We start from the raw sequence: 19269 nt of genomic DNA on the forward strand, positions 1-19269 counted from the left end.
GAAATAAAAGCAAGAAAAGGGGAAGGGAGAAGACAGCACAAGCAAGGAAAGGAAAAAAGTCAAGGGAGGGAAGGAACAAACAGAAAAGGAAAGAAGTCAAGGGAGGGAAGGAGCAAACAGAAAAGGAAAGAAGTCAAGGGAGGGAAGAAGCAAACAGGAAAGAAGTCAAGGGAGGGAAGGAGCAAACGGGAAAGGAGTCAGGGGAGCGAAGGAGCAAACAGGAAAGGAGTGAAGGGAGGGAAGGACCAAACAGGAAAGAAGTCAAGTGAGGGAAGGAGCAAACGGGAAAGGAAAGAAGTCAAGGGAGGGAAGGAGCAAACTGGAAAGGAGTCAGGGGAGCGAAGGAGCAAACAGGAAAGGAAAGAAGTCAAGGGAGGGAAGGAGCAAACTGGAAAGGAGTCAGGGGAGCGAAGGAGCAAACAGGAAAGGAGTGAAGGGAGGGAAGGACCAAACAGGAAAGTAGTCAAGGGAGGGAAGGAGCAAACAGAAAAGGAAAGAAGTCAAGGAAGGGAAGGAGCAAACTGGAAAGGAGTCAAGGGAGGGAAGGAGCAAACAGAAAAGGAAAGGAGTCAAGGGAGGGAAGGAGCAAACTGGAAAGAAGTCAAGGGAGTGAAGGAGCAAACTGGAAAGGAGTCAAGGGAGGGATGGAGCAAACAGAAATGAAAAGAAGTCGAGGAAGGGAAGGAGCAAACAGAAAAGGAAAGAAGTCAAGGGAGGGAAGGAACAAACAGGAAAGGAGTGAAGGGAGGGAAGGAGCAAACAGGAAAGGAGTCAAGGGAGGGAAGGAACAAACAGGAAAGGAGTGAAGGGAGGGAAGGAGCAAACAGGAAAGGAGTCAAGGGAGGGAAGGAACAAACAGGAAAGGAGGGAAGGGAGGGAAGGAGCAAACAGGAAAGGAGTCAAGGGAGGGAAGGAACAAACAGGAAAGGAGTGAAGGGAGGGAAGGAGCAAACAGGAAAGGAGTCAAGGGAGGGAAGGAACAAACAGGAAAGGAGTGAAGGGAGGGAAGGAGCAAACAGGAAAGGAAAGAAGTCAAGGGAGGGAAGGAGCAAACAGGAAAGGAAAGAAGTCAAGGGAGGGAAGGAGCAAACAGGAAAGGAAAGAAGTCAAGGGAGGGAAGGAGCAAACAGGAAAGAAGTCAAGGGAGGGAAGGAGCAAACAGGAAAGGAAAGAAGTCAAGGGAGGGAAGGAGCAAACAGGAAAGGAAATGAAGGAATCAACCTGAACAGGATTCTACACGGCCACACTGTCAACTGTCTAAGTCAAATCAGTTAAACAGAAGGACAAAAAGTCCAACACCCACCAATGGTTTCCTGAAGTCCTCCTCCAATGTTGTACTGATCTGGGGCAGGGCCTGTGGGTACAGGAGGTATCTTGTACCTGAAACCACAGCATCAGCAGGTAAGTAAACGGTTTCTATAGGATTATTTTGGTATGCATACTTTCTGTGCTGAAATCTTTCAGGAATAAGGTGTGTCTTTGACTGTCTAGGTACTTTAAGCTGTGGCTGTCTACAGCAGCAGAGTAAACTGCCAAGTACAAAGGCCTACATACTCAGGTAATTTACCTGTCTTCACCAACTCACCACATTTCCACAAATTGCTGGTAACAAAGTATCATAAAATGAACTCCAAATTAAGTGAATGTCAACAAATCCCAATCAAGGCGAATAGTGCTGTTGGGAAACTATAAATCAAACCCACGTTTTGTGTTATCATACTCCAATCCAACATCTCACAAGCCTGCCATTGTCATGATTGCGGAATTCAACCTGAAACAAGATCACCTACAATAATCTATACACCTGAAACCTGGAGTCAGCAGGTGACTGACACCTGCCTCACAGCAGCAGACACCCTGTCCTCTCACATCCCAGTCACACAACTACTTCATTCTGTAGTGTTTGACCTGCATGTCTCAAACCAGATAACATACACACACCTGTGGAGACTCACATGCACATCCCACTGCTTAAAAATCATTTAAGATTTTGTATGCTCTCTGAAAAGAAATGTGTAAATTATGCCTATAAGACACATTTTCATTCATCTATACATTTTGTATGCATTGATTCAAACATGAATATCACAGATGAAAATCAGAAGATGAAACAAGTTGCATGAAGAACTTGACAGAAACAACATATACATCTGGGTCTATGTCACATGTATGCCTACATATCTCTGTCACATGTATGTCTAATCAAGCTGCAGACTTGGCAGGGTGATGGTGGTGGCGGTGGTATTCTTCAACAGAAATTTTGACAGACATTTACCACACACTGAAGCCTTGAAAAGTCACAGCACCTTTTACATTTCAGAAAGGATATGACTCTCTCTTGACCTATGGGGAGACATACAGCACTGACAATGGTCCATTGGATCGTCACAGCAACAGAGCATGAAGTGCACACATCACAGATTTCCAATCCAATCCAACAATTACAAGAAACACAAAAATTCTATCAAAAACAACAACAAAAATAATACGAGTGTAAATAACAATAAATATACATATGATACTGACACGATTATGACATGCAGTGCGACATTCTTACATCATTAACTTAATTCAGGAAGAAAAGAGTGAGAGAAAGAACAAGATATATATATAGAGAGAGAGACAGACAGACAGACAGACAGACAAGGACAGCCAGCCAGAAAAAGGTAACAGTCGAGAGATGGAGAAGAGTGACAGAGAGTCAGAAGGACAGAGTGAGTTTAAGATTAGACAGGCAGACAGGTATATAGACAGCAGCATGAAGGTCATATTTTTTCCATCAAATATTTCTTGAATGCTTTTTTGAATGCTTGCTTCAGACAACATGACTTTAAGGAGGAAGGTAAACCATTCCATATCATTTCCCCAGAATATGTTAAACTAGATTTATATAAATTGTTTCGGGGTCGTGGAAAAGATAGTTTGTGAGTGTGTCTGTCTTCATTCGTAATAAAATTCTGGATTATTTTCTTTAGTGCTGTTCCATTCACTATACTGTGCATACACATACATTTGTTAAGTAATAGTTGACTTTTGAGCGAAAGAATGTCTAAATTTTCATAGTCAGAATCTGTCACAGTATTAGATTTTAGCTTAATCAGTTTTAGAGCTATTTTGTGCAAGCAACTGATGTGTTTGAGGTTAGTTTCGCTGGCATTATCCCACAAGGTGGATGCATAGTTTATGAGGGATAGAATGTGTGCATGAAAACATAATTTCCTAGAATGAAGATTGAGAAAATGTTTAACCTTGCTAAGTTGGTATATTCTTTAGGAAATTCTTTTTCCTAGATCAGCAATATGATCAGACCATGACAGGTCATTGTCTGTTATGACCCCTAATACTTTATGTGATGTAACTTCAACTGTTTTCCCATGGATGTATAAAGGTGTAAAGGAGGTATGCATTTTTTGTCATTTCTGTTGTGTTGTCACGTACATACATTTGGTTTTGCCTGTATTTAGAGACATGTGGTTCAACCCAATCCACTTGACCAAACTATCTATATTGTTCTGAAGATACAAGTTCAGTTGGATTATCATTATTTGACTGAAGTGAGGTGTCATCTGCGAACATCTTACATGTGCATTGTGTATGTAATGGCAAGCCATTTATATATATGGAAAATAAAAGTGGTCCAAGCACTGATCCTTGTGGCACACCAAATTTTACATGCAGTTAACCAGACCTCCTGGAACTGATTTCAACCAACTGATGACGGTCACTGAGAAAGAAGATAAAAAAAAATTTAAAACATCATTTGACAAATTGTAATGTGTGAGTTTTCTGACAAGAAGACAGTGGTTAATTATGTCAAAATCCTTGGCGAAGTCAACAAAGAGAGTACCTGTGAACACATTGTTTATACTTGAAAGGCATCTTTCAATAATTTGTATGAGAGCTGTGTGACAGGAGTGATTTTCCCGAAGACTTGACTGGTTCTTGTGTATCAAATTATATTTATTGAGATAGGAATTAAGGTGAGATTGTATGTGTCTTTCAACTGGTTTGGACAAAACAGACAGTATATAGAAATAGGTCTATAATTAGAGGGATTATCTTGGTCGCCTGCTTTGTACATAAGTATAACCTTAGCTTGCTTAACTTTTATGGGAAAAACTGTTTATCAATACATAAATTATATACATAGGTGAGTGATATATATGCTGCACTGGTCTTCAGTATTTTACCATCGATTTCATCTAAGTCTCTTGCTCCAGCTTGTTTCAGACATAGTAAGCTATAAAATACTTCGTTTATTGTCACAGGTTGTATATCAAAGTTGGCTGAGATGTTTTTCGAATCACAGTATTGTTTCAGTACTTTTAGTTCATTTTCTTTTGTTTTATCATTTACAATTATATTGTTGGGAATGTTAGAAAAAATGAAAGTTTAACTTTTCTGGTGGTATCTCTTTTACTGTTTATGGAAGTTAGACACTGAGTTCTTGTTAGTGGATGAGACAATAAACTGAGGTACCATGTGCAGCATGCACTTAGCACACATAAAGGAATCCAAATCGCCATATGGCAACATTTTGTTGAAAAATCCATTGAAATAGCATTAGAAATACACTTGCAGACAGGAAAAAGAAAGAAAAAAAAACGGGGAGGGGTTGGGGGGGTGCTGCACTGTGGCGATGTGATCTCAGGTGAGCAGCCCAAATTTCACACAGAAAAACATAAAGCAATGCACCCACAGCAATGACACTGGCCTGAAGCAGACACAGTGACCACTGACAGCTGTAGGGTGTTTGTAAACCCCTCACTTGGTGTGAAGTCAGCACCCCTTCACACACCACCCTGCCTTTCTCGCGTATGCAAGTCATGATCCATGTCTTTCAGAGCTGCAACAGCTGGTATGAGCAGCGGAACATGTGGCTTGCTAAATTCCAAATACTTTTCTGCTTTTTGACAACTGTTTGAATGACTGTGGGTAAAATGTGTACAAAGCAAGAAAGAGGGAATAAATGATTGATAACTGTATAAACGCTGTTTAACACATGTGTACAGAGCAAGGAGGAGGGAATGAATGATTGATAACTGTATAAATGCTGTTTAACATATGTGTACAGAGCAAGGAGGAGGGAATGAATGATTGATAACTGTATAAATGCTGTCAAACACATGTGTACAGAACAAGATGCAGGGAATGAATGAGTCATAACTGTATCCCTTCAAGTGTTAGTGTGGTGAAGGTTACAGCAGCTGTCTGCTCCTCATGTGTCATATCACAAGGCTTATTTTCATATGCTGCTCCTAAGTACAATTTCTACCAATCTGTGTGTGTGCGTGTGCACACGTGTGTGCATGCAAAAATGTGTACGAGCACATGCAAGTGTGCATACATATTCATACATGTCATAATCTTTCACTGAGTTGAATAGTGTGTGTGTGCACGCATGTGTGTGTGTGTTTGTGTGTGTGTTCATGTGTGTTTGTGTGTGTGTTCGTGTGTTCATGTGTGTGTGTTCGTGTGTGTGTGTGTGTGGGTGTGTGTGTGTGCACACATCATTGTGTATCTTGTATCATCTTTTCATGCCTTATATAATGCTGCTCACTGGAGCATGGTGCACATGCTCACAACTGAAAGTACACACTTCTGTTGTGTATTTCTATCTTTGTCTTGGTCCTTAAAGTACACAGTGTGTGTATTTCTGTCTTTGTGTTGGTCCTTAAAGTACACACTGCTGTGTGTAGTTCTGTTGTTGTCTTGGTCCTTAAAGTACACACTGCAACTGTGTGTAGTTCTGCCCCACATCCAATTGTGTGCATTTCTGTGTCAAATGCACCCATGTGTATTTCCTTGTCCTGGTTCATAAACCAGTGTACCTCTTGCTGTGTTGTCTGTGTTGCCTGGTACAACATGCACACACCACAGTGCACACATATCTCTATCTGTATCATGTTATCATCCTTGGCCTGCAAATACACACAGCACACACTGTGCATCTCTGCCAGTTAAGGCTGTCTGTACTGTGGGTCACAGTCAGTAAAACAACCCTCAAGAAAAGGAGTAAGACTGAGAGGTGGGGAGAGAGGATGTATGTGTGAAGGAGAGGAGACAGATACGTGAGAAAGAAAAATGTGGGGGAGAGAAAGATAGTCCAGGCAGACAGAAAATAGCACACTCCCCCCCCCCCCCCCACCACCTCCATCTCTCAGTATGTCCAGTTTACAATTTTTACACTGTACCACTTCTCCACTTCAATATACAACTCTCCAACATGAAATTTCTACACAAAGCATATCAACACAGGCAGGAATACCAGAAACCACCCTCGAGTATGTAGAGAATAGCAGTAAAGCAATACCAAGCTTCCCTAGAAGACCTCAACACACAATGTCTCAACATAACACCTCAACACACAATGTCTCAACATAACACCTCAACACACAACACTTTAACATGCAAGACCTCAACACACAGTACTTCAATACAAAACACTTAACAAACAGCATCTCAACACAACACTTCAACACACAGTATATTCACGTTCAGCACACAACACTTAACACACAACACCTCAACACAACATTTCAAAACTTTGATATAAAACATTCCAGCACACAACACTTCAACACACAGACTTCATCATGTAATACTCCACAACACATAAGACACAGCACCTCAACACACAACACTTCAAGGTAACACTTTAATACAAAACACTTCAATGCACAATACTTCAACACACATCAACACACAACACTTCAATTCACAACTCTTCTTTACAAAATATAATATATAATACTTCTATAGACAACACTTCAACACACAACACTTCTACACACAACACTTTAACATAACTCCTCTGCACACAACATTTCAACACAGCACTCTAACAGTCTAAAAACATCACTTCAGTAAATAGCTCTGTAACACACAGCACCTCAACAGACACCTCAACACACAGCACTTCAACAAATAACACTTTAGCACACAACACTTCAACATAACACCTCAATTCAAAATACATCAGCATACATCAACACATCAATACACAACACTTTTACACACAACACTCCATCACACAACACCTTAACACACAACACTCCCTACACACAGCGCTTTAACACAACACTTCTACACACAACACTTTAACACAACACCTCAACACATTTCAACACTTCAATTCAAAACATTTCAACTCGCAACACTTCAACATGCAGAAATTCCAAAAATATTACTATAACACACAACACTTCAAAACACAACACATCTACACATAACACTTCAACATAAAATACTTCAACATACAACACTTCTATACACAACACTTCAAATATAACACATTAAAATACAAACTTCAACACATAACACTTCAGTAAATAGCCCTTTAAGGCACAGTTCCTCAACAGACATCTCAACACACAGCACTTCAACACACTAACATGTCAACCAACACAAACAAATTCAACACACAAAACTCCAACCCACAAAATATCTACAAAATACTTCCAGTCTAACAGGAGGAATAGCAGAAATATCAGGAACCACACTCTAATGTATACTGATAACAACGAAAAATAAACAGGCATCCAAACAATACTGATGCAATGCGTCTGATTAGAACACAACAAATGGTGCATCACCACATAAAAATTAAAAATACAAATCAAAACCACTTTTTCTCATACACATGTGCACCCCTCTCCCCCAACATACATTGCCTTCACACAAAAAAACATATACAAACACAACGCTCTCAAAATACACATACACATGTGCTCAAACACACACATTCTGTTTTCAAGAATGGAGTACAGTTGAGAACAAACCCACTCTTTCAGAAAGAAATATATTCTATTCAAAGCCATGGCTGTCAAAATGCATAAAACATGAAACCTCTCTAACAAGTTCAACCCACTAAGCGAGATGAAAATGGGTTAGAAAATAAGTTCAGCTTGGGCTAGTTTTGCACAACTACCAAAAAATGCAATATATACGTTTATGGAAAGAAAAAAAAAAAAAAAAATACTGGGAGTCCAATGAAGATTATGTGTGTAGTTTAACAGTCATTTTTCTGCATCTAAATTCCAGTTTTCAACAGATTAATGAATACATGAATATACACAAACACGCACAACCACAGGAAAACACATACCCATATATACCACAGGTACTGAGACAGACACATACACAGCTGGTTAGCACCACAGACTGACAGCTGGGAGGATATGGGTTTGATTCCCATTGATGGCAGGTTTTTTTCTGCCCACAGCCTTCTCCTGCCAGAGTTCAGTGTGCTATAGACTTTCGGCCGACTACACAACAATGTGTGGAATAGAAGAGGCATCAGCCCTGAAACTAAGCTGAAAGTGTACAGGGCTATTGTACTCCCTACGCTGCTGTATGCCTGTCAGACCTGGAAAGTTTACCAGTGTGATGCCAAAAAACTGAACCTCTTCCACATAACCTGCCTCAAGAAGCTCCTTGGGATCAAATGGTAAGACAGGGTCCCAGACACCAAGGTCCTCTCCCGTTCAGGTCTGCCTAGCATTCACACCATCCTCATACAGTCACAGCTTCACTGGACAAGACATGTAGCTCGCATGCCAGACCATCGGCTGCCAAAGAAACTCTTCTATGGCGAGCTACACCAGGGCAAGCACTCCCATGGAGGCCAGAAAAAGTGTTTCAAGGACACGTTGAAATCATCCCTGAAGGCCTTCAACATCAACCCAGACACATGGGAGCATGCAGCTGTGGACAGGTCCGCATGGTGCTCTGCCATCTTCAAAAGTGCCCTGACCTGTGAAGTCACCAGGATAGCTGTTGCTGAGCAGCGGAGACAGGCGCGGAAAACCCAAGCCTTGGAACCCTCAACTGCCGCCACCATCCCCTGTCCACACTGCCAGAAAACCTTCAGGGAGCAGACTTGACTAACCAGCCATCAGCGCACACACTGACCCCAACATCCCCAGCCCCAGGATCACTAAGATGGTCCTCGTTGTGCTGACGGACGAACAACATACAGACTTAAATGGGAAAATTGGGACCACAGTCATGTATCATCCACTTTATGGATGCATCTTTGGGTGTGCTGCTCTAATTTCATGACCAGCACTGCAAATATCTCTCTTGAGCCTGCTCAAAATCAGGATATCATTATGACAGGAAGCGTAGAGTACAGCCTTGTCACATAGTCCCAAACCTAAATGGACATCCATAGCATCCTCCTCCTCCTCCTCCTCCTCCATCATCAACATGAAAAAGTCCCAAATTTTTCATGTCCCTTTTATGGTGACCTCAGTTTGGATACCCCTCCACTTTCATGCTTGAGGTGAGTCCTGTCAAGGTCTTCAGTGTCAGAAGTTTCATGGGGGACTGTTGCTGGGACGTGATGGCAGTCTCCACTCTGTCAGTCACTCTCACTCTGGCTCCACAGCTAAAGCCATTATTTTCGTCAGTATGGGCTTAGTAGGTTGTGCTGAAGGTAACAGGCACTACTGAACACCACCGAAGTGACTCAGCAGCAGTGCAGGGTCTTCTCTGGTGTGTGGTCTCCTGGTGACCTAACATCCATGGTTCCCTGTGGAATGTCGATGCTGGGACAGTGACAGACGAACCCAGGTTTGGCCATGTACGGGGGACTTGGAATGAGTGGCATGGGATTAAGGAAACTGAAATGGTGCAGATAGTGGGACAGCACATACACACAAAAAAAATATTACCATGAAAATAATCTTACAAAGTGACTTCCCTCACTTCCCTGATAATTTCAAGGCTGGTAAAAATCACAGTTGATGGTGCAGGACATATTACCCTTTGCACCCACCCCTCCCTGCTCCACCCCACCCCAATCTCTCCAAAATGCACAAATAACTTCAGTAATTTCAGTAATCTGTACACCCTCTCACTTGATGACCCTTGTTCACACACTGCACATAGTTTAAAAAAAAATATATATATATATAGCAACTTGATGATGAGCTGGGTGCAATGTGTCCTGCACTGCCATGCACACTTTGAACATCAGTTGGAGAAGAAAACTGCAAATGAAAAATAATTACATCTACAGAAAGTGCACAATCCTGATGACCAAGTTTGTAACTGACATACTACAAAAGATAGTATGTTTAGAAAAAAGCATTTCAAACTAAGAACATAGTTAATCTGGAAAAAAAAACGAAAAAGCATTCCTTTGATGGCCAACTGTTTGAGCAAAAAAATATTCAGTTAACCAATAATTTGCAATGTACTTTTAAGGAGCACAGGCATCGTGAAACAGTGGTTAGTGTCACTAGGATGGAGGAAGCAGCACACTGCCAAAGGTGCAGACAGCAAGGGACTAGCAAGGAGGTTAGCAAACAAGGGAAATTACCCATGCTTGTTGCCAGCACTCTGGTCTTGCATGGATTCTCTCTGCTGACTGCTGGACACTGCACCATTCTCTATGTCAGCCCATGTTTGATTGGTGGTGGTGGTGGTGGTGTGCTGTGTGACAACGTGTGTGTGTTTCTGCACTCCTGTAGCCAACTCCATGTGCTGCATGGCTGATGATGCCTCTTTCCTCCCATCCCTTGGCAGGTAAACAACTGGTTCTTGAATGGCATTCCCCCTTGTTCCTGCTGTGTGACCTACACCTGACTGGTTGTACTGTGCAAAACCACTGCTCTCTGTGGCTGTCACCCCACTGACGTAAGAATTGTTCTGAAAAGCATGCTCCGCCCCAGACTGATAGTCTACTGTGTTTTGATTGGCTGTGGCTATTCCCAGTCCTGCAGCTTGTGCAATCTCCCGCCTCACTGCCTGCCCCTCCCAACCGTCTATCTTAAAACTATGGGTAGCAAATATTTTTGAAAGAACAGCTTCGCTGAAACAAAAATGATGAACACTTGTCACACACCACACACACACAAAATGAAATTCATCAAGTCATTGATCTTGGCACTATGAAGTCACTGACTATCTAAACATGGTGCACTTTGCAAAGAATATTTATTAAGGAACAAGGAAAAATCAGCTGTCTCTTTAACTGAACCTCTCAAAAGAAGAGGGAAACAAGACACAAAATGTCTTCATATCTGGAAACAGGGAAGTCAACAAATCTTGAAGAGAAAAAACCCAAACAAGGAATGTATTATCTTGTTAAAAGAAATGAAAAACTGACAAGAGAGAACCACAAAAACATTACTGATATAAATGTCACAAAAACACAATCACCATGAGGAATGATGATGGAGTCGCCCGTCAGACCAACAGATGAGTAGGCAGGCAGGCTTATCTGTCGGTTTGTGTCCTCATATGGGAGAAGAGGCTGATTCTGGATGCGGAGCACTTCCCACAGGAGTTGCAAGGGAAAACGTCCCCAGAAGTTGAGCCCTGCTTCCTTCGCTCACGCTTCTCCTTAATGGCCAGCGTTCTGTTTTCAAACGTCTTTATGCCACTAGAGCACAGCATCCTCTAGTGAGAGCGGTCAAGGGCATCAGTTTCTCAGGAAGCGATGTCTATGTCGCAGGCTTTGAGGTTTGTCTTCAAGGCGTCCTTGAAGTGCTTGCAGGGTCTTCCAAGTTCACAGTGGCCTTCCTTCAGCTGGCCATACAAAAGCATCTTCGGGATCCTGCTGTCTGTCATGTGGATGTGTCCTGTCCACCGTAGCTGGCACTGGATCAGCAGGCTTTCAATGCTGGGCAGGCCACTCCTCTCTAGGACCTGGAGGTTAGAGACCCCGTCTTGCCACTTTATGCCGAGGATCTTTCGTAGGCATCTCTGGTGAAACTGCTCAAGTTGTTGAATGTGACGGTGATACGTCATCCATGTTTCACAGCAGTACAACAAGGTGGTCAGCACAACAGCTCTATAGGTTTTGATTTTGGTGCTGAGCCTGATGCCTTTGTTGTTCCACAGCCTGTTGTTGAGTCTGCCAAAGGCGGAGCTGGCCTTGACAATGCACAGCATCATTTCTGCATCAAGGGCTCCATTGCTGCATAGGGTGCTGCCCAGGTAGCAAAACTTGTTGACTGACTTGATCTCTGTGTCATCGATCTTGATTGCAGGTGGGAGGGAGGCACTGGCGTTCTGTGAGCTAGCTGTTGGTACATGGACTCGGTTTTGCTGAGGCTGATGGTGAGTCCAAAGCGCCTGCAGGAGATTGAGAACCTGTCCATAATGAACTGCATGTTCTCATGGCTGTGTGCAGCATGCGCGCAGTCATCAGCGAAGAGGAACTCTGTCAACAGTGCCTCAAACACCCTGGATCTGGTGTGGAGTTGCCGCAAGTTGAAAAGTTTGCCATCTGTGCGAAACTGAATGTAGATGCCCCGGTCACAGTCTTGGAAGGCGTCAATCAGTATGGCAGAGAAGAGAATGGAGAACAGTGTGGGTGCCAAGACGCAGCCCTGCTTCACTCCATTTACCACAGGGAACGGATCTGACATGTCAGTATTTTCCTGTACTCTCACCTGCATGCCATTGTGGAATGACGCAATCAGCTGGATTAGGCTCTCTGGGCAGCCAAACTTTAGGAGGATCTTCCACAGACCACAGCGGTTCACCGTGTCGAAGGCCTTAGTCAGATCTACAAAGTCCATGTGGAGCTCCTTGTTCTGCTCATGGCACTTCTCTTGCATCTGGCGTACGGCCAAAACCATGTCACATGTTCCCCTGCCTGAGCGGAAGCCATACTGTGCTTCAGGGATGACTGTGTTGGAGACATGGTCAACCAGTCTGTTCAGTATGATGCTTGTCGGTGATGCAGAGGAGAGAGATTCCATGGTGGTTATCTCAGGATGTTTTGTCTCCCGTTTGTAAATGTGGACAATTGAAGCATCCTTGAAATCCTGGGGGACCTCCCCTCTCTCCCAGATAGACTGGAACAGGGCGGTCAGCTTGTCTGTCAGCACCTCGCCTCCAGGGCTGCAATTACCTCGTCAGATACGGACGAGTCCCTGCTGAGGAAGGTGTTGAAGTGCTCTGCCCAGCGGGCAAGGATGTCTTTCTTATCTGTCAGGAGGGTGGTCTGGTCCAAGGCTCAGACAGGGGTTGATCCTGTGACTCTCAGCTCATACACAGCTTGGAGACCATCATGGAACATCTTCATGTCATGAGCATCAGCCGCAGACTTTCTCTCCCTCCAGGTGTTCTTCATCTCACGCAGCCTCTTCTGTATGAGCTGCTTGGTTTGCAAGAACTGGTTCTTCTTCCTCTGGCAGTCTTTATCGGAAATGTGATCCTGATGCTGTATATGCAGTGTGTTCAGGAGCTTGGAGATTTCAGTGTCGTTCTCGTCAAACCAGTCTTTATGGCTCCTCTGTACAAAGTGTGTCGGCTGCTGCTGTGTACACAGCATCTCTGAAGGTGTTCCATACCTCTTCTACATCAGTCAATGCAGGAATTTCTTGGAGAGCTGCTTGGATTTGTGCTGCAGCACGTCCTTGGTGATAGGGAGGCGGTGGATGTTCAGCTTCCTAGGGGGTTTCTGCCTGGCTGGTTGGAGCTTGCGTGCAAGTCTGATGTTCATCTTGCTGCGTACCAGGCGATGGTCTGACCAACAGACTGCTCCTCTCATGCAGCGTGTAATGGAAACATCACCTCTGTCCCTCTGCTGGACAATCACATAGTCCAGCATGTGTCATTGCTTTGAGTGGGGGTGCATCCATGTGTTCTTGTATTTGTCCGCTTGTTGAAAGAGGGTGATGGTCAGACCATGCTGCGTGCAGAGCGAGAGCAAAAGCAGTCTGTTGGAATTGCACTTGCCAGTGCCGTGCTGTCCTACGACTTTTGGCCATGAGGAGAAGTCCACGCCGACGTGGGCATTGAAATCCCCAAGGATGATCAGCCTGTCCTTTCTGTCTACCGCTGAAATGGTGCGGCTGAGCTCCTCGTAGAAAGCTTCTTTGATGTCATCAGGGTTGGTCATCACTGGGACATAGCAGTTGATGACTGTGGAGAAGCGATCCTCGGACAGCTTCAGATGCAGGGTCATCAGCCTATCATTTATCCCACATGGAAGGCTGTCAAGCTGTTGTGCAAGTTTGGTTCGTATGGCAAAGCCCACGCCTGAGGTTCTTGGGGTGCCATCTGGCTTCCCAATGCAGTAGAAGGTGTGGCCCCCTCCAATTTCCTCCAGCTGGGTTTCACCGGCAAACCTGGTTTCGCTCAGGGCTGCTATGTCCACCTGGTAGCAACCAAGCATTCTAGCAATGAGCGCTGTGCGCCTTTCTAGTCTGTCATCTCTGTCTAAAATGGTGCGAACATTCCAGGCACCCAGAGTCAGGGCATGACTCCTGGTTCTTTTCTTCTGTTGTTTTCGGCCGCTAGTGTTGGATGTCCAAGTAGGTACGGTTTTCTGCTAGGTACTTGGGGAGGCAGGCTTTGTTTCGGGATCCTTTTATCTCCCCTTCCCCATGTGGGGAGAGCAGTGCTGTCCCTAAAAAGGGCTGCTCTGACACTGTGGGAGGATACGGGCGCCACATCTGCCCCAGTCTATGGCGGATGACCATCACCCCGCAGCTGCCTGCGTGCAGAGTCACGACTAGGAACTGCCAGCAGCATCCTCTGCCTGTCCCCGTTACCACTTCTCCATCGCCGCAGGGCTTGGGAAAGCTGGGCACTGAAGGGCTAGCTCGTTGTTCCCGACATTAGCCTGGTTGCCTGACCAGCACAGGTGACTTTTTTTTTAGTGAAGAGAAGTTGTAGAGTCCCTTCCCCACTCTTTCGCCTACCGATGCTCACAGTCCCACAGGTGCAGATACTGCCACGTGTAGGACGGCCTCAGCAGGTGCAGGTTTTTTCTTCAGAGTTCCGTCTCCTAGGAGGACTTCCAGCCAAGGATAAGAGCTCCCCCTGCCCTTTGGTCATCCTCTTCCACCTTCACAGCCGTTGTGAAAGGTTTCCTCCTCCGCCTGGTCTGTCGTTGGGAGACTTCACATGCGGCAGGTAGTACTGGGTTACATGGTACCAGTAGCAAAGGCTATGCCCCTGACATGACACATGAGGAATACAGTTTGTACAATCTTCCCTACCAGGGAAGTTTTATTTCCATGGCAATAACGTTTAGATGATTCAAAAACCAAAAAATATGAGTTTGCATAATAGTTCATCCATCAATTTTGACAATGTTTGTTGTATATATTAAGATGAAAATAACTGCTTGGAACACTTTGTTTAATACTTGCAAAGTAGTGACACATGGCTTTCCATTTTTGCTAGTTCCATTTCTATGAATATTGATAAACAAAACTCTGCTCAAAATGCTTGAACTGCATTTAAACTTCATCATAAAAGTCACCTGTAAGTTCATCAAGAGTAGCGTCCCTTCTCATTTAGTTTATGCTAAGTTGAATGGAAGTATTAGAGGATGGCCAAAGAACACATGGTGCAGAACACCTACAGAAGATCTCTTGATCCTGAAGTACAAATGAGGTACCAATCAGAGACTGAACCAAAACAGTCAAGAGTGGTTCTTCTTTGCTGCCCTACGTGCTAAGGGCATAATGGAAAGAAAGTAAGTCTGAATGGTCCCCAAACCAGTTTGATTAATCTTGATTTGATGTCCTGAGCACTGCTATGACACTGCACAAAAATATGCACAACTGTGCCTGAGCAGTGCTCTGGTGCAAGGTTGAGTGAGTTACATGAAAGGGTTCCTTCCCTGGAAAGGACAGTGTGCCCAAGCCACCTATTTGTACCTGTAGGAGTAACCAGAAGACATGCAGAGGACAAAGAAATAGAATACATTCAACAAAGTATGGTGCAGCACACCAACCTATAGAGATGATGTTCTCCAGCACAGACACAGGCAACTGTAAGGTCTACATATCCCAATCAGTCCAACAACACACACAGAAAAAAATATCAGTCTAAATGTATCTTTTGGGCATGACATACTGACTGCTTGGTTTTTCTCTCAGACTGACCACGCCCGCATCATAAAAACAAAATCAACATCACCTTTTGACATGTTCTGTGTGTAGAAAAGAGAGCTCACCATCTATATAATCAGCTGTTCTGACAAAAAAGAAAATGAACACAAAACAAAAACGGAACAAAACAGATGTGACAAAGTGGCTGGACTAACCCTGTACTGGAAATTCTGTTCTGTCCGCGCTTCGCAGCAAAGATCTCATCCACAATGCTCTGTGCCTGGAACAAAGACATTTGTCCTGACAACGTAAGCAGATACACTGACAGCACTGGAACACACAGATATCTGTCCTGACAACAGTATTGGAACACAAAGACATCTGTGCTGACATGACCAGATATATTGATAATATTGGAAGTAATGGAACACACAGGACATCTGCCCTAATACGACCATATATACTGACAGTATTGGAACACACAGACATAATGTCTTAACAACATGACCAGATATGTTGACAGTACTGGAACACACTGATATTTGTCCTGACAACACGACCAGATATTTTGGCACTACCAGAACACATTGATATTTGTACTGACAACATGACCAGATATTTTGGCACTACCAGAACACAGACATCTGTCCTGACAACACGACCAGATCTTTTGGCACTACCAGAACACACACACATCTGTCCTGACAACACAATAAGATACTGTAACTCCTTGACTGCATCTTCTATCAAATTTACAAAGTTCTCAGAGCCTTCTTTAATGCCTATCTGTTGCATTAATGGGGGTATTTTGTCAATCATTTGTGTTTTCGGAGTCTTTTTTAAAAATATTTCTTAACAGGATCGTTTCTAAAAGTTTGTCTGCCTGTACATATGTGCATAATTGTTTGTATGTGTGAATTTGTCTGTCTGTATCCCTGTCTGTGTCTGTCTGTCTCCCGGTCTGTCTGTGTGCCTCCCTCTCTCTCTCTGTGTTTCATTACAGTGGTTAAATAGCATGTTTTTTATGACTGCAGAAACCAATTACTTTAACATGCGCTAAGTAAACAACTTAACATTCAAGAAGTGTTAATTCTTTTCCCACCGAAATCATGTATTTTAAAATACTTGTTTCCAAGAGACTTGAACAATAGCATTTCATTACTGTATAACAGGAGTAAATACAGATATGAGTGTTCCACTGCCCAAAACTCCAGCACAATCACTGATTTCACAACAGAAGGTCAAGATACCAGGTTTCGGCAGTCACACTTTTCATTTTCCACTTGGACATGTTACCACAGAAACCAATCATCTTGCTGTGCCTTTTCACTGCTGCTGTTATTTGGGGAACTTGTGGCTGTCAAAATGTTGTATCTTTCCCAAGGTTCAAATTTATCTAATTAAACAAAGAAAGACAATTTAGATACCAATAGCTATCACATGTGCAAGGGGAATTTGTCATCAGCCTTGTGCATTTTTTTTTTTTTTTAAAGGATAACTTCATTACCAGCATCATGACAAGTGTTCGAAACTTTCAAAGGTGTTTTTACTGTGGGAGTATGAAAACAGATATACTAGGTTTTGGCAGTCAACCCTCAATTTATATGTGTTGTTCACCCCCGAAAACAGAGTATGGCTGCTTACACAGCGGGGTAAAAATGGTCATACACATAAAAAGCCCACTCGTGTACACATGAGTGAACGTGGGAGTTGCAGCCTATGAACAAAGAAGAAGAAGTGTTGTTTTTTTTTATGGTTTTTTTTTTATAATCTAATTCTTTTTTTCTTTTTTATTCTTTTTACCGATGAACATACTTTTCGACCTGCTTGTCTGTGCTGTCAGTTTTTCTTCTTTTTTTTTTCCCCTTTGCTTACTTGTTGGTTCAACTGTCATATGCCTGTCCTCTATCCTTCACCATAGTATGTATGAATGGATGTTTGTAGTTCAGCCATCATACGCCCGTCTTCTATCTTTTACTATTGTATGCATGCACAGATGTTTGTATTCATCCAGGAAGTTGTTGCTTTATCTTCTCCTCCTTCTCTCTGTGTGCGCTTGTCTCCCCCCCTTTTTGTTTATCTTGTTTATCACATGTCTTAAACACTTGAAACGGTAAAATGTAAATGCTTTTTTGTGAGAGAAAAAAAAAACATGGTCAGACACTAAACATTGAGGATAATTCCATCCCTAGCATACCTCATGGTCCTTGAGTGGTGATCTGGGTTCTAGACTGACTGCCCTACCCACTGGGCACAGCAAATTGTTTTCAGAGTTTGAATTTCCCCCCCTCCTCATCACCCGGTGCTGAGGTAGATTCTGCTTTGCACTGGACTTCTGATCCAGTGTTCACCATGGTGTTCTGCCCTTGGTAAAGGCATTTTACTCTTCATTTTCAGCAGAAGGAAAGGACTGGGCCTTGCCTTCCTATGATGAGCTGTAGACACAGTGGATAATTATGAATTAACTGCCCTGATGGCGGTTACAGGCTATGGGACCTTTAACATATAAACTCCATCCCCACACACCCCACACCCCTTGCCCTGCAGCCATCATGTGAAAACTTACAGGAGTGCGGGCACTCTGAAAGATGTGCATGTCAGCATGTGGCTCCTTCCTACTGGAATCGTCCATGACAGTGAAGAGAACCAGGTTGTTGTAGATCTCACGGCGGTCATTCTTGAAGACTGCTGTAGGTTCCTGGATCATGTTCATGGGAAAGCGCTCCAACTCCTCCTGGAAAACACAACACCCAAAATATTTTACAACTACTGTCAGAACTGTTGCCACTCAGAGTTCAGTTTCTTTTTCTATTTTGTTTAATATGTTTTGAATATTGTGTGGGTGGGTATGTGAGTTTGTCTTAAACAGCTCGTTGGCTAGTTAAGATCAAATTGACATTTAAAATTGATTCTGATTCTGATTTCATCCCCAGTGTATTCCTCAAATGTCTGGGTGTGAAGGTCAGCATCACAACGGTGAACAGTGGAAAATGCCTGCACACTACAAAAGTGTAAAAGGACTGTGAAATCAAAGTGAAGTTTATTTTCCTTTTTTTTTATGCATCAAAGTTATGCATTTCATGTAATGACAAAAATCACATTATGTGAAAAAGATTTTAAATGAAAGAATGGAAACAAAAAGAGACAGAAAGAAAAAAAGTCTTAAAAGCAATAAATCTTTTTTCAACATTTATCTGGACACGCAAGGCCAAGACAACAAGCAATGATGATGGTGTCGCAATGAAAGATGTGATTGCATTCACTTCTCACTTTGATAACAATCTTTCAGTCACAGACCAGAAAAGAGTGACAATGTCTTGTTGCAACATTTATCAGTAGAGAAAGGCAGACACAGACAATGACAAGAGAACATCTCTATTAGCACACGTTAAATAACCCACAGTAACAGGCTGCCATGCAAAATTATGTAGAAAAAATCCACTTATACTGTAAAACAGAT

The 19269-nt window shown here is 43.1% G+C and overlaps 1 protein-coding gene across 4 annotated transcripts in view; it reads right to left on the reverse strand.

Moving 5' to 3' along the window:
- The window catches only part of LOC143301203 (epidermal growth factor receptor kinase substrate 8-like protein 2), a 216393-nt gene that overhangs the window by 181289 nt on the left and 15835 nt on the right, over positions 1-19269 (reverse strand). For 3 of the 4 annotated variants that reach the window (XM_076615324.1, XM_076615323.1, XM_076615322.1), the window contains exons 4-7: positions 18376-18543; positions 16025-16089; positions 10328-10819; positions 1304-1380 (exon numbers count right to left, since the gene is read on the reverse strand). In XM_076615324.1, the coding sequence (XP_076471439.1) occupies positions 1304-1380; positions 10328-10819; positions 16025-16089; positions 18376-18543 (802 nt within the window). The remainder of the gene's footprint in view (positions 1-1303; positions 1381-10327; positions 10820-16024; positions 16090-18375; positions 18544-19269) is intronic. The other variant, XM_076615325.1, reaches the window with a different exon arrangement.

This window comes from Babylonia areolata, chromosome 27 (genome assembly GCF_041734735.1).
Source record: "Babylonia areolata isolate BAREFJ2019XMU chromosome 27, ASM4173473v1, whole genome shotgun sequence".
Lineage (NCBI taxonomy): Eukaryota > Metazoa > Mollusca > Gastropoda > Neogastropoda > Buccinidae > Babylonia > Babylonia areolata.